Genomic DNA, 14,386 nt, shown 5'->3' with positions numbered 1-14,386 from the left:
AAAAAGTGTCATATGACACAAAATTGCTTTTGTTTGCTGTAAGACAGAGACTCGCCATCAGCAAAAATTGCCTAAAGTGCACCTTACACTCAGAAAGAGAACCAAAAGAGAATTTCCCCCTCCCCACCCCCCCCCCCCCCAAGAGTCATTGAGTGTCCGTGGATTTGCCTCCAGCGCTCCTGCGGCCACAGACTCCAGTCCAAATCTTCGGCAACCTGAGCTCAAAATTTGAATTTCCAACACCATTAGGAACTCTTCAATGCCCTTGGCACTCTCACATCCTGATTCCAATACCTGATACTCCTTCAGCCAGTTTTGAGCAAGTCTCCCAGCAGTTCACAGCTTAGAGTGGGTTCCTTAACCACGGTATCCAGCAGCACACAGCTTCCGTGGGTTCCTTGCCTGAAGTCATCAGCATTCCGCTGCCTGTGTGAATCCTTCAGCTACAGAGTCCTTCACTAGTCTGCCGCCAATGGTCACCATCCTGTGTGTTGTCTCCTCTGCCGCTGCTTCTCAGATGGGAGTGGGGGGTGGTCTCCCCATTTTCTGGTGCCCTGCACCAATCCTTGCTCCATTTGGAGTCTGCAACCCCTCATAACTGCTGCCAATCCCATAGGCACCGCCATCTTGGGTCTAGACCCTGTGGTCACAAGATTTTAAATAAAACTACTGTTGGTTCCTTTGAATAATTCATTTAACAATTTTTAAACCACAACAGTAAATACATTTCTTCAATAAAAAAAGTTCATAAATTATACAAAATCCCCCATCCCCAAACAAACAAATAAAAAAAGGGAGAAAAACTGGAGAGTATCAAGAGGATATAATATATCATAAAAATTTTAGTAGTATGATGCTGCTGGAGGTTACCAAGAGATGAGGTCTTCAGAAGAGTCGGTTAAACATTCATACCCACAAATATGAGTGACATTTTTTCATAAATTATAAGTAATCTTCTCAAGTAGAATACAGCAATGAAGCTCTGCATGCCTTCTCCCTAACCCTAAATATATGTCTGATTTCCAAGTAATAGCTATACACTTCCTAGTAACTAAAGCAATTTGATACATAGTTAATTTAATTTACCCAACAAAAATAACATCACATCCTGTGGGAACCTAACCCCTGTTATTCTTTCCAAAAAAAATCCAACTTCCAAACAAAAATGTTTAACTTTAGGACACCAAGTAGAATGCAGAAATGATCCAACCCTTTGACCACATCTAAAACATAAATCTGATAAGGTAGGGTTCAATTTTTAAAAAATTTTTGAGGAGTTGCATATAACTGATTCAAAACAAAATATTGAACCAACCTATATCTAACATTAATAACTTTTGTCATGTTATCTCTACATAATTGCATCCAATCTTTCTCATCTATTTATCCATTCAAATCTGCTTCCCATCTTAATCTCATCCTTTCTACCTCTATTTTAGGGGCTTTCTTTTGAAGTAGATGATACATTACAGAGATAAATTTATTCACGTTACCATTATGAATCAATAATTCCAAATCACTGAATAGATAATGTCAAACTTGGACCTATTTTAGCAGTCAAAAAACTCTTGATAATAATAAAAAAAAGTAGTATTTGGCACATTAAATTTATTTTTCATTTGTTCAAAAGTAAATCTTCTAGCTTCAAAATAATCCTCTATCCTCTCAATACGCTCTGCATCCAAGTCCTCAGAAATTGATTATCCATGAAAAATGGAATGTCTATTTTGACATAAACACATTTTTAAAGAAATTAAAACTTTTGCACCTATTTCATAATCAATTTTATTCTATAATTCAATCAAATATTTCAAAACAAGTGTATCTCTACTTCCCACCAATAATTTTGAATTCCACTTGTAAATAAAATCCTGTATATTAATTTCTCCTATTTTACTAAGTTCTACATTAACCCAAGCAGAAATGTTATTTACATCAAACAATACATTAGTAAATCTCAAAGTGAAGAAGTTGTAAACCTCCCAAATCTAACTTTCAAGTCAAATTTTCGAAGGAAACTCTCACCTTTTTCCTTTTCCATAAGAACTTTCTAACACTCGTATTCAATTTTGAGGAATTGAGATGGGGATCGACTGAAAAAAAAATTGAACTTGAGGGAAAATATTCATCTCAATACAGTTAACTTTACCTACTAAAGTTTTTTAAATTTTTTTTTATTTTTCACACTGTGAACCATATTAACCAAAATATGTACAAACATATCTCATTAAATTTACACAGTGGTCTTCCTCCCTCTACCTTCCCTCCCTCCCCCTACCCAATCCCCTCCAAAACCCATAAATATTCAGCATATATGATACAATAAAACAATATTTTCACACAAAGGAAAATAAACAAGAAAAATGCATCATCTATTTATTATACACTGAATCTAGTCATTCTGTCTTATCATTTTCATTCTCATTTTAGGGGATGGAGGTAGTAGGCAAGCTCTCTCTGATATGTTCCATGTATGGTTCCCAAATTTGTTCAAACATTGTGACTTTATTTTTTAAATTATATGTTATTTTTTCCCCATGGAATACATTTATTCATTTCCATGTACCATTGCTGTATACTCATGTTCTCTTCCATTTTCCAAGTTGACATTATACATTTTTTTCCTATCGCTAAGGTTATCATAATGAATTTTTTTTGCACTTTATCCAATTTGAGGCCTAATTCTCTACTTCTTATGTTACTTAAAAGAAATATCTCTGGTTTCTTTGGTATGTTATTCTTTGTAATTTTATTTAGTATCTGATTTAATTCTTCCCAAAACGTATTTACTTTCGTACATGCCCAAGTTGCATGTAATGTTGTTCCCATTTCCTTCTTACAGCGAAAACATCTATCTGATAATGTTGAATCCCATTTTTTTGAGGAGTAATATATACCCTGGTAACCAATTATACTGTATCATGAATAACCTTGTGTTTATTGTATTCTTCATCGTTCTAGAACATTTTTCCCATACTTCATTTTTTAATCTTTGTTTAGATCCTTTTCCCACTTCTGCTTAGGTTTATAGTTTATTTCATTTTCCTTATCTTGCAGCTTAATGTACATGTTGGTTATAAATCTTTTGATTATCATTGTGTCTGTAATCACGTATTCAAAGCTGCTTCCTTCAGGTAATCTCAAGCTGTTTCCCAATTTATCCTTTAAATACGCTTTCAATTGATGATATGCAAACATTGTACCATGAGTTATTCCATATTTGTACTTCAACTGTTCAAATGTTAATAAATTATTTCCCAAAAAAGTTTTCTATTCTTTTGATTCCTTTTTTCTCCCATTCTCTAAAGGAAAGGTTATCTATTGTAAAAGGGATTAGCGGATTTTGCGTCAATAGTAATTTTGGTATTTGATCATTCATTTTTTTCCTTTCTAAGTGGATCTTCTTCCATGTATTAAGTAAATGGTGAGTTTTTATATTGCACCAGCTTTTCAACCCACATATAAAGTATATGTTCTGGTACCTTTCCCCCTATTTTATCTAGTTCTATCTTAGTCCAGTCTGGTTTTTCTCTTTTCTGGTAAAAATCTGATAAATACCTCAATTGTGCGGCTCTATAATAATTTCTAAAATTTGGTAACTGTAAACCACCTTTATTATACCTCTCTACTAATTTATCTAACGCTACCCTTGGATTCCTGACTTTCCAAAAGAATTATTTTATTTATTATCTTTAGTTCCTTAAAGAATTTTTCTGTTAAGGGAATTGGTAATGTTTGAAATAAGTATTGTATCTATGGGAACACATTCATTTTAATGCAGTTTACCCTCCCTATCAACGTTAGTGGTAATTCTTTCCATTGTTCCTGCATTTTCTTTATTAGTGGCTGATAATTTAGTTTGTACAAGTGGCTTAAGTTATTATCTAACCTGATCCCAAGGTATCGATTGCTTGTGCTTGCCATTTAAATGGTGATTCTTTTTTAAATTCTGTATAGTCTGCGTTACTCATTGGCATCACTTCACTTTTATTGTATTGATCTTGTACCCCGATATTTCTCCATATTCCTTCAATTTCTTATATAATTCTTTTACTGATATTTCTGATTCTGTTAGGTATATTATGATGTTATCTGCAAATAAGATGATTTTATACTCCTTCTCCTTTATTTTTATCCCTTTTATTTTATTTTCTATTCTTATCAGTTCTGCCAAGGTTCTATTGCTACGGCAAACAATGAGGGGGATATTGGACATCCCTGTCTAGTTGACCTACTTAATTTAAAGTGACTCAATACATATCCATTTACTGTTACCTTCGCCAACAGTCCATTATACAATGCTTTAATCCAATTTCTATATTTTTCTAGTAGATTGAACTTCTGTAATACTTTAAATAAGTAATTCCACTCTACTCTGTCAAAAGCTTTTTCTGCGTCTCGAGCAACAGCCACTGTTGGTTTCTTATTTCCTTGAACTGCATGGATTAGACTAATAAATGTGCAGATATTGTCCACTGTTCATCTTTTCTTAATAAATCCAGTTTGATCTTGTTTTAATATTTTAGGTACATAATCAGCCTATTTGTTTGCTAATAATTTCACTATTATCTTATAGTCTGAGTTAAGTAGAGATATTGGTCTATATGATGCTGGTGTTAGTGGATCCTTCCCTGTCTTTGGTATTACTGTAATTATTGCTGTCTTGCATGAATCTGGCAAGTTTTGTGTTTCTACTATCTGTTTCATTACTTCCTGGAGAGGAGGAATAAATAACTCTTTAAATGTTTCATAAAATTCTATTGGAAATCCATCCTCTCCTGGTGTTTTATTGTTCGGCAGCTTTTTTAATATATCCTGTACTTCCTCTATTTCAAATGGTTTTATTAGTTTGTTTTGTTCCTCTTTCAATTTTAGCTAAAAATTCCTCTATTTTATCATGTTTCTCCTTGTTTTCAGTTTGATACAATTGTTCATAAAATTCCTTAAAATTTTCATTAATCTCTTTTGGATTATATGTAATTTGTTTGTCCTTTTTCCTTGATGCCAGCATAGTTCTTTTAGCTTGTTCTGTTTTGTCGCACCCTCTTCTACTGTCTTCCTTATCCTCCAGCTGAGAGCCCTGGTGTCGGTCATCCCTCAGCTGCTCAGTCTGTGACAGCCCGCTCCTCTGCTGAGCCCCCCTCCCGTCAGTGTCCTCTTTCTCCTTTGATTGCACACTGCGCACTTTTTTTTGTCTCTGAGAGCCATTTTTGTAGTGCACCAGCTGGTGGGTCGTGACTCTGTAGGGCAGGCACTGACCTCGAGGGTCGGCCACTCCTCGTCACCACAGTGTCCTGTTCCTTCCTGCAGGTAAGACCGCCTTCTTTCTTCTCCTGAGACTTTTTTTACTTCTTTTTTTCCAGTTGTTCTTACTTTCTCCTTCTTTCTCTTCTCTGTATCTTTATATTCTATTTCTTGTACTCTATTTTTGTAACGCTTTGCTTTTTCCTAACTTTTTTCCTATTTTCCTGGAGAGGGCTGGTTTTTCCAACTGGCCACTACTCCATCACGTGACTCCTCCCCCACCTACTAAAGTTATAGGTAGGTTATTCCACCTATTCAAATCCTCCTTAATTTTATTAAGTAATAGTAAATAGTTTGATTTATACAAATTATTTAAATCATTATCGACCCTAATAGCCAAATATTTAATTCCAGCATCTGGTCACCTAAATTGAGTGGCCTTTCTACATTGAGTATAATCACTGTTAATAACTAAGGGCAACATTTCACTTTTGTCCCAATTTATCTTATATCCAGTTACTTCACAATATTCTTCCAATCTTATATGTAATTGAAGCAACAAATTCAAATAAACCAGAACATCATCAGCAAACAAATTTATATTATTTTTGATTAACCTTTATACCCTTAATTTTAAAATCTTGTCTTATTAACTCGGCTAAAAGCCCTATTGCCAAGTTAAACAAAGCTGGTGATAAAGTACATCCCTGTCAACTCGATCTAATTAATTGAAAAGGAGTAGAAATTTGTCCATTAGTCACCACCTTTGCAGATGGATTTTTATATAAAGTTTGAACCCAATTTATAAATGTCGGTCCAAAGCCAAACTTTTCCAATACCTTGAACAATGAGTTCCATTCTAACCTATCAAAAGCCGTCTCTGCATCTAAAGCTACTGCCACAGTAAGTCACCCCTTTTCTGAGCTAAATCAATGTAACTAATCAATCTAGCGATATTGTCAGCAGCTTGTTTTTTTTAACAAACCCTGTTTCATTCATAGGAATTAAATTTGGTAGTCTATTGGCTAAAATTTTAGCAATAATTTTATAATATGTATTCAATAATGATATTGGTCTATAAGATGTAGGCTTTAACTTAGTTCTTTGGTATAACTAATAATTGCATTTGAAAAATATTTAGGTAGAGAATTGGATTCTGGCACTTTCTTTAATATCTCCATCATAGTGGGTATTAAAAGGTCCTTAAATTTCTTCAAAAAATTCAGGCAGAAAAACCATCCTCCCCCAGTGTTTTACCACTCTGCAATGAACTCAATATCTCACTAACTTCTCTTGCTGTAAAGGGATCATCTACATCTCTTTGATCCTGATAATTCAAACAAGACAAACATATTTGAGATTTTTTTTAATTCTCAATTTTAGTCTCCTCACAGGTAGACTGAAATCTATATAAATTGAAATTAAAAAATGTTAAATAAATCATTAATTTCTTGAGGTTTATAGGTAATCTTAGAATTCTTTTCAATAGCATTAATTATTCCATGTTTGTTCTATTTTCAACTACCTAGCAAGAATTTTAAAAACACTTTATCTTAATTCATAATACCTTTGTTTAGTTCTCTCAATTGATTTTTCTGTTCTATAGGTCTGAATTGTATTATAATGTTTTTTTTTGTTATTAAGTTCTTCCTTTTCTCATCTTTCTTTGTAAATCCTTTTCCAAATCTTCTATTTCCTTTTCCAATTGGTCAACCTCTTTCATATAATCTTTCTTATTTTTTACTATCTAACTTATCATCTGACCTCATAGTACGCCTTCAAAGCATCCCAAAGAACAAATTTATTGTCCATTGAGTTAAATTTATTTCTAAAAAATCTTGAATGTTTCCTTATAAAGTCAAAAAAATCCACCCTCTTCAGCAATGTAGAATTAAATCTCCACCTATACAGATTGTTTCTTTCTCAGGGACCATACATGTCAGCAGAAGTGTGAATGATCAGATTGAATCCTAGCCTTATATTCTGTATGCATAATTCTTCCTTGTAATTGTGCTGATATTAAAAATAAATCTTTTCTCGAATAAGAATTATGCCATGTTGTAATGGAAGACTTAAACTGTGTTTTTTACTTTTGCAGCCTTTGCTTCTGCAAGGGTGAGAACCTGCTTGTTTTTTAGAATCAGCAGACATAATCTAATTTACACCATGAGGCCCAGGATGCATATGAATTAGCAGACACTAAATTCCACCATGAGGCCCAGAGATGCAGTTTTCTTTTGTTGATCGCAGACTGTCAGGAGACCTTGAAGATAATTAAATCATTTGTTCAAGGAGATAAGATCTGAAGTAAACAACTTTTGGGTAATATAAGCTATGGTCCCACTGCTGAAGTTTGAGACTCTCCATTCACAGTGAAACAAAGGAGAAGTCAAAAATGGCAGCAGGACATTTTGAAAAGTACAAATCAGAAAAATGGGATTGAAAGATTCAATTTGTCCTGTACTGCCCCAGGAATAAGAGATCCAAAGGGCAATTTAAGAAAACAGGCAACATTTCTGAGCAAGTGGGAAACAGGACAATTTCTTTTTCTTTGGCTTGGCTTCGCGGACGAAGATTTATGGAGGGGGTAAAAAGTCCACGTCAGCTGCAGGCTCGTTTGTGGCTGACAAGTCCGATGCGGGACAGGCAGACACGGTTGCAGCGGTTGCAGGGGAAAATTGGTTGGTTGGGGTTGGGTGTTGGGTTTTTCCTCCTTTGCCTTTTGTCAGTGAGGTGGGCTCTGCGGTCTTCTTCAAAGGAGGTTGCTGCCCGCCAAACTGTGAGGTGCCAAGATGCACGGTTTGAGGCGTTATCAGCCCACTGGCGGTGGTCAATGTGGCAGGCACCAAGAGATTTCTTTAGGCAGTCCTTGTACCTTTTCTTTGGTGCACCTCTGTCACGGTGGCCAGTGGAGAGCTCGCCATATAACATGATCTTGGGAAGCCGATGGTCCTCCATTCTGGAGACGTGACCCATCCAGCGCAGCTGGATCTTCAGCAGTGTGGACTCGATGCTGTCGACCTCTGCCATCTCGAGTACTTCGACGTTAGGGATGAAAGCGCTCCAATGGATGTTGAGGATGGAGCGGAGACAATGCTGGTGGAAGCGTTCTAGGAGCCGTAGGTGGTGCCGGTAGAGGACCCATGATTCGGAGCCGAACAGGAGTGTGGGTATGACAACGGCTCTGTATACGCTTATCTTTGTGAGGATTTTCAGTTGGTTGTTTTTCCAGACTCTTTTGTGTAGTCTTCCAAAGGCGCTATTTGCCTTGGTGAGTCTGTTGTCTATCTCATTGTCGATCCTTGCATCTGATGAAATGGTGCAGCCGAGATAGGTAAACTGGTTGACCGTTTTGAGTTTTGTATAGCTTGATAAAATCCCTAGTGGTGCCTGCAAGCTCAGATTCTATGTTGTATGCTGCTTTGTGTGCCATTGTGGGAGGAAATCTGTCCTCAACATCAATAGTGACGGCTGAAAGATACCAGTTTTGGACTAGAAAGCAGAAACCAGGAAAAACCATGAACCAATATATGGCTGAATTGCATAGGTTATTGAATGAAGACTTAAAAGACATGCTGGATATTGCTTTGGCTGACTGCAGCACTCAACAACAATGACTGAGTAAAAGATGATAAGAAATTGACGCTGCATATGAAATAGCACTGAGTTTTAAAATGGCCAACCACAACCAGGGTATAATACAAGGAGAGCAGCAGAAACATCAAATAAAGAAAATGGAACACTGAGAATGTTTCCATAGTAGAAAAAGTAATCACTGTCTAGGTGACTGTTTCTTCAAAAAAGCCAAATGTTACCTATGCTACAGAAGAGTACATTAAGACCAGATGCCCAAAGAAACAGGAAAATAAGCAAAAAGAGTATCATCCCTACAAGGGAAATCAGAAGTCTAGCAATAAAACACACAAGGTGAGGAAACTCAAGAAGGAAGAAGAAAGTTCAGACAAAGGTTCGAGCAACAATCCAAGTGGCTCTGAAGAGGTCAAGGCGATGGAAGTAATGCAAGTTAATAATGTGACAAACCACAAGTCGGAAATCTTGATTCCCATTAACATTAATAACAAACAAGCTTGGATAGGGCAGTGGTATCCTTAATATCAAAGAGCTTAAAAACAAGTATTATCCAATCTCAAGGTGGGACAATCTGACAAGGTGTCAAAAACAGTCTCTGGAAAGAAAATCAAAGTACTGGGAAAATGCAAGATAAACATCGAATATAAGGGACTGACATCTAAAGATTACTCCTTTATATCATGGACACAAAGGAATAGATTGGATGTCACAAATCCAATTGGATTGGAAGGACATTGGGGCAATAAAAAATGTACAGACTAAACAAGAACAAAAATCAATGCTTGAGCAAGTGCTCCAAAAGTACCAGAGAGTATTTAGAAAAGACCTGGGAAAATCCAAGGAGTCCAGACCAGATTGCACTTGAAACCAGAGGCCAGTCCCAAATTCTTCAAACCAAATACAGTTCCTTTTGCGATGAAGGGAATCAAAGCTTAATTCAACAGACTGGAAAACGAAGGAAACATTGAAATATTGCAATACAGCGATTGGGCCGCCCCCGATAGTTCCTGTTAGAAAACCCAATGGTGAAATTCACATTTGTAGTGACTATAAGGTTTTGCAAGCAGAGAGAGTAAAACAGGCTTTCTCTGAGAGATAGAGAGAGAGAAGAGAGAGAGAGATCAGTTTTGCAGTGCTACAGTCAGGAGTGGAACAGGACAAGCTGGAAAGCTTGAGGAAAAACCCCATTTGGAAGATGGGTTGTGAGTGCTTAGTTCAGCCTGGTCAAAGCCCTTGTGTTCATACAAGAGAGGACTGGCTGCCTAATGTTTCACTTGAAATAAGAGAAACGAAAAGGAACTCTGTGGTGACCTGAAAGAAAGAGGTTATCACCTGGAGAACCCAGATGGGGCAAGCTTCTTCGGCAAGACATGACCGATTAAAAGGGATCAGTTGTGGGTGTCCAGCAAACAACAAATCTCTCCCAGAAAACTGTCAAGATCCTTCCTGAGCAGTAACCATTTACCTTTCAAGCACCAAAGCCTGGTGAACATCATAAATGTTAAATTCTATGCACAGTATAAGAATTGCCTGCAGCCAGTAAACCTGGAGGAATGAAAGGTGAGATTGGGACTGTGAATCAAAGAACTTTTTTGAACTTACATTACATACACATGCACTTAGAATTAGAAGGGGTTAACTTAGGTTAGTTATTAGTGATAAGTTAAAGTGTGATTCTGTTTTCATGTTTAAAGATAATTAAAAGCAACTTTTGTTTAAGTAACCATTTGTCTTGGTGAATATCTATTGCTGCTGGGTTTTGGGGTCTTCTGGGCTCATAATAATGAAGAAATTTACAGAATGTTGCCTGCACTATACAGAGAGGTTGGACAAACTTGGGTTATTTTCTCTGGAGCATCTGAGGCTGAGCGATGAGCTGAAAGTAATTTGTAAAATTACAAGAGACATTGATAGGGTAGACAGTCAAAATCTTTTTCTAGATTCAAAATTCATACATTTAACTTAGTAGGAGATAGAGTTTAAAGGAGATGTGCAGGGCTTGGATTTTTTTTACATAGATAGGTGGGTGCCTGAAATAGGCTGCCAATAGTAGCATTTCTTCTTTGGCTTGGCTTCGCGGACGAAGATTTATGGAGGGGGTAAAAAGTCCACGTCAGCTGCAGGCTCGTTTGTGGCTGACCAGTCCGATGCGGGACAGGCAGACACGATTGCAGCGGTTGCAAGGGAAAATTGGTTGGTTGGGTTGGGTGTTGGGTTTTTCCTCCTTTGCCTTTTGTCAGTGAGGTGGGCTCTGCGGTCTTCTTCAAAGGAGGCTGCTGCCGCCAAACTGTGAGGCGCCAAGATGCACGGTTTGAGGCGTTATCAGCCCACTGGCGGTGGTCAATGTGGCAGGCACCAAGAGATTTCTTTAGGCAGTCCTTGTACCTTTTCTTTGGTGCACCTCTGTCACGGTGGCCAGTGGAGAGCTCGCCATATAATACGATCTTGGGAAGGCGATGGTCCTCCATTCTGGAGACGTGACCCATCCAGCGCAGCTGGATCTTCAGCAGCGTGGACTCGATGCTGTCGACCTCTGCCATCTCGAGTACCGTCGACGTTAGGGGTGTGAGCTGGCTCCATATGGATGTTGAGGATGGAGCGGAGACAACGCTGGTGGAAGCGTTCTAGGAGCCGTAGGTGGTGCCGGTAGAGGACCCATGATTCGGAGCCGAACAGGAGTGTGGGTATGACAACGGCTCTGTATACGCTTATCTTTGTGAGGTTTTTCAGTTGGTTGTTTTTCCAGACTCTTTTTTGTAGTCTTCCAAAGGCGCTATTTGCCTTGGCGAGTCTGTTGTCTATCTCATTGTCGATCCTTGCATCTGATGAAATGGTGCAGCCGAGATAGGGTAAACTGGTTGACCGTTTTGAGTTTTGTGTGCCCGATGGAGATGTGGGGGGGCTGGTAGTCATGGTGGGGAGCTGGCTGATGGAGGACCTCAGTTTTCTTCAGGCTGACTTCCAGGCCAAACATTTTGGCAGTTTCCGCAAAGCAGGACGTCAAGCGCTGAAGAGCTGGCTCTGAATGGGCAACTAAAGCGGCATCATCTGCAAAGAGTAGTTCACGGACAAGTTTCTCTTGTGTCTTGGTGTGAGCTTGCAGGCGCCTCAGATTGAAGAGACTGCCATCCGTGCCGCTCTCGGTACCGGATGTAAACAGCATCTTCATTGTTGGGGTCTTTCATGGCTTGGTTCAGCATCATGCTGAAGAAGATTGAAAAGAGGGTTGGTGCGAGAACACAGCCTTGCTTCACGCCATTGTTAATGGAGAAGGGTTCAGAGAGCTCATTGCTGTATCTGACCCGACCTTGTTGGTTTTCGTGCAGTTGGATAATCATGCATTTAAGAGGCTTTTAAATAGACATATTCAGGGTGGAGAGATATTATCATGTACAAGCACCAAAATTCTAGTTTAAATTCAGCATCATGTTCAGCTCAGACATGTGGGCCAAAGGGCTTGTTACAGTGCTGTTCCATGGTTTACATGTGTTGCATCATTGGTGAAGGAAATGTTCCATGGGACACCCATGAAGTAGGCTGCTTTGCCCTGTATGATATTGTGTATCTTGAGATCCATGGTTGCTGCACTTGCCAAGATGGAAATGTCATGGGAGGGGAGTCACACACTTGCTCTTGTGATCATGTCATTTAGGACTGGCCTAATTGATTTTCTAGTTTAGGGTCAACCCCCTTCCAGCACAAGGTGTTAACGGTAGGGTGCCAAGTTAAGACTCTTTTTGAGAAGTTCAGTCTCAGGCAATGTGTTTCTGATGCTCCTAGGAAGTTCTATTTACAATGTCCAAAGTATTACTTACCCCTCCTATGTGTAGAGGACGACATAAGTTGAATTGCCCAAACACAATTACAAAGAGAAGTGAACATCTGTGCCAAGTATAAAATCCCAAGATCCTAATCTTCCGACTTTTAGTACATTTATAGAGGCCTAAAAAAAATAACAATTTCACTTTCCGATTGAATGCTTCCAGACTTTTTGTGAGTTGCTGGGTTTTTTTTTTGGAATTTCCATCATCTGCAGCTTTTCTATATCCACTAACGAAGGGATCCCACTTGCACAGCAAAGAAGGTCGGTTTCCTGCAAGCTTCTGGTTTAACATTGCAATCAAGAAAAGTCTCTTTTTTTTAAAAAAAGACTTCACCCTCCCTATCCGCGAGTATAGTTTTCATCAACAGCACTTCCCGCAGCCTAACTGGAAAAATCCACCGCCCTGTACCAAGGAAAGGAAATTCAGCAAGTTTACCGGAGACGGGCAGAAAGGTTTTACTGAGTTGCCGGGACGCCCCGCCTCCTCACACTCTACGAATGCAAAAAACAATTGCATCACTTCGTATATCATCACCAAGCGCCGAGAGAGAGAGTGAAATCAAATCAGTTCCTCTCTTCCGACAAGCCGAGACTTACCGTGTGGCCCCAAGATCTAACCGCGCGAGTTTATAAGGTCAACGGATTAAACTAAATGATGTGGGAGTGGGAAGTCCAATCGGGGAGGTTGGGTTTCTGCTGCCCGAAATTGAAACAAGGAAGTGAAGTGAGAGAGAGAGAGAGAGAGAGCGCGCGGGGTAAAGCGTAGCAAGTGAGAAGAGCGTGGGGTGGGGGGAAGGGAAAGCGCCGAGAGCCGGGGGGTTGCGGCCCATCAGCCAGCGGGGTGCGGGGACCTTTCACCGGACAGGTACGTCCAGTCGTGGCGAGGCTACATTAGACAAAGGGAGCCCTCCCTCTCTCACCCCCCCCTCTCTCTCTCCCCCCCCCCTCCCTCTCCCCCCTCCCTCCTCCCTCCCCTCCCCCCCCCCCTCCCTCCCCCCCTCCCCCCCCCTCCCTCCCTCCCCCTCCCTCCCTCCCTCCCCCCCTCCCTCCCCCCCTCTCCCCCCCCTCCCTCCCTCCCCCTCTCCCTCCCTCCCCCTCTCTCCCCCTCTCCCCCCCTCCCTCCCCCCCTCTCCCCCCCTCCCTCCCTCCCCCTCTCCCTCCCTCTCCCTCCCTCTCCCTCCCTCCCTCTCTCCCTCCCTCCCCCCTCTCTCTCCATCTGCGTGCATCGCGCTCCCAGAGTTCAACTCCATAGCAAGTGCCTCCCGCGGGCGGGGTTTCGCCGCCGAAACGGTGCGGCCGAGGGGAGGATTGAACCCCCCCCCCCCCTCATGTTCTCAATTGAGGGGGACGCCGAGTTGAGGAAAGTCCGTGTTGTTTTAGTTTTACCAGTGATCGTTGTGGGGAATTTGTGTGTGTGTGTTTTTACACAGAGGAAGTAATTGAGGTTGTTTGCTGGGGCCTCCGCCTCTTTAATAGTCGGCGACACAATGCCGCAGGGGGACACGCCGGGCAACGGAGACATGGAAGGGGAGCAGGTCTACCAGAGGACCACCGAGCCCATCCAGGGTGGCGGGGGCTGCTGCTGCTGCGCCGACATCACCCGAGCGAGATGTGTGGTCAAGGTGTTGGAAGTGGTGAGTGAGTGGGGGGGAGTAGGGGGTGGGGGGGAGTAGGGGGTGGGGGGGGAGTAGGGGGTGGGGGGGAGTAGGGGGTGGGGGGGGAGTAGGA

General features: G+C 40.4%; 1 protein-coding gene and 1 long non-coding RNA gene across 6 annotated transcripts in view; one reads left to right on the top strand and one right to left on the bottom strand.

Moving 5' to 3' along the window:
• Positions 1-137: 137 nt before the first annotated feature.
• Positions 138-13,576, bottom strand: LOC138751731 (uncharacterized). 2 transcript variants are annotated; one of them, XR_011350136.1, is made up of 3 exons: positions 13,256-13,576; positions 2,026-2,093; positions 138-640 (listed from the first exon to the last, which is right to left on the bottom strand). It is a non-coding gene; the product is annotated as an uncharacterized lncRNA (long non-coding RNA). The 2 variants fall into 2 exon arrangements; XR_011350135.1 differs by lacking the exon at positions 13,256-13,576 and adding an exon at positions 13,095-13,139.
• The window catches only part of cmtm6 (CKLF-like MARVEL transmembrane domain containing 6), a 76,041-nt gene continuing 74,851 nt past the window's right edge, over positions 13,197-14,386 (top strand). Inside the window, exons 1-2 of one of the 4 annotated variants that reach the window (XM_069914409.1) lie at positions 13,197-13,292; positions 14,135-14,292. In XM_069914409.1, coding sequence (XP_069770510.1) covers positions 14,146-14,292 — 147 coding nt within the window. In that variant the 5' untranslated portion in view covers positions 13,197-13,292; positions 14,135-14,145. Of the gene's footprint in view, positions 13,293-13,457; positions 13,524-14,088; positions 14,293-14,386 lie in introns of those variants that run through there. The other 3 variants (XM_069914406.1, XM_069914410.1, XM_069914408.1) reach the window with 3 other exon arrangements.

This window comes from Narcine bancroftii, chromosome 1 (genome assembly GCF_036971445.1).
Source record: "Narcine bancroftii isolate sNarBan1 chromosome 1, sNarBan1.hap1, whole genome shotgun sequence".
NCBI classification, from domain to species: domain Eukaryota; kingdom Metazoa; phylum Chordata; class Chondrichthyes; order Torpediniformes; family Narcinidae; genus Narcine; species Narcine bancroftii.
This window is presented reverse-complemented; position numbering and strand designations above follow the sequence as displayed.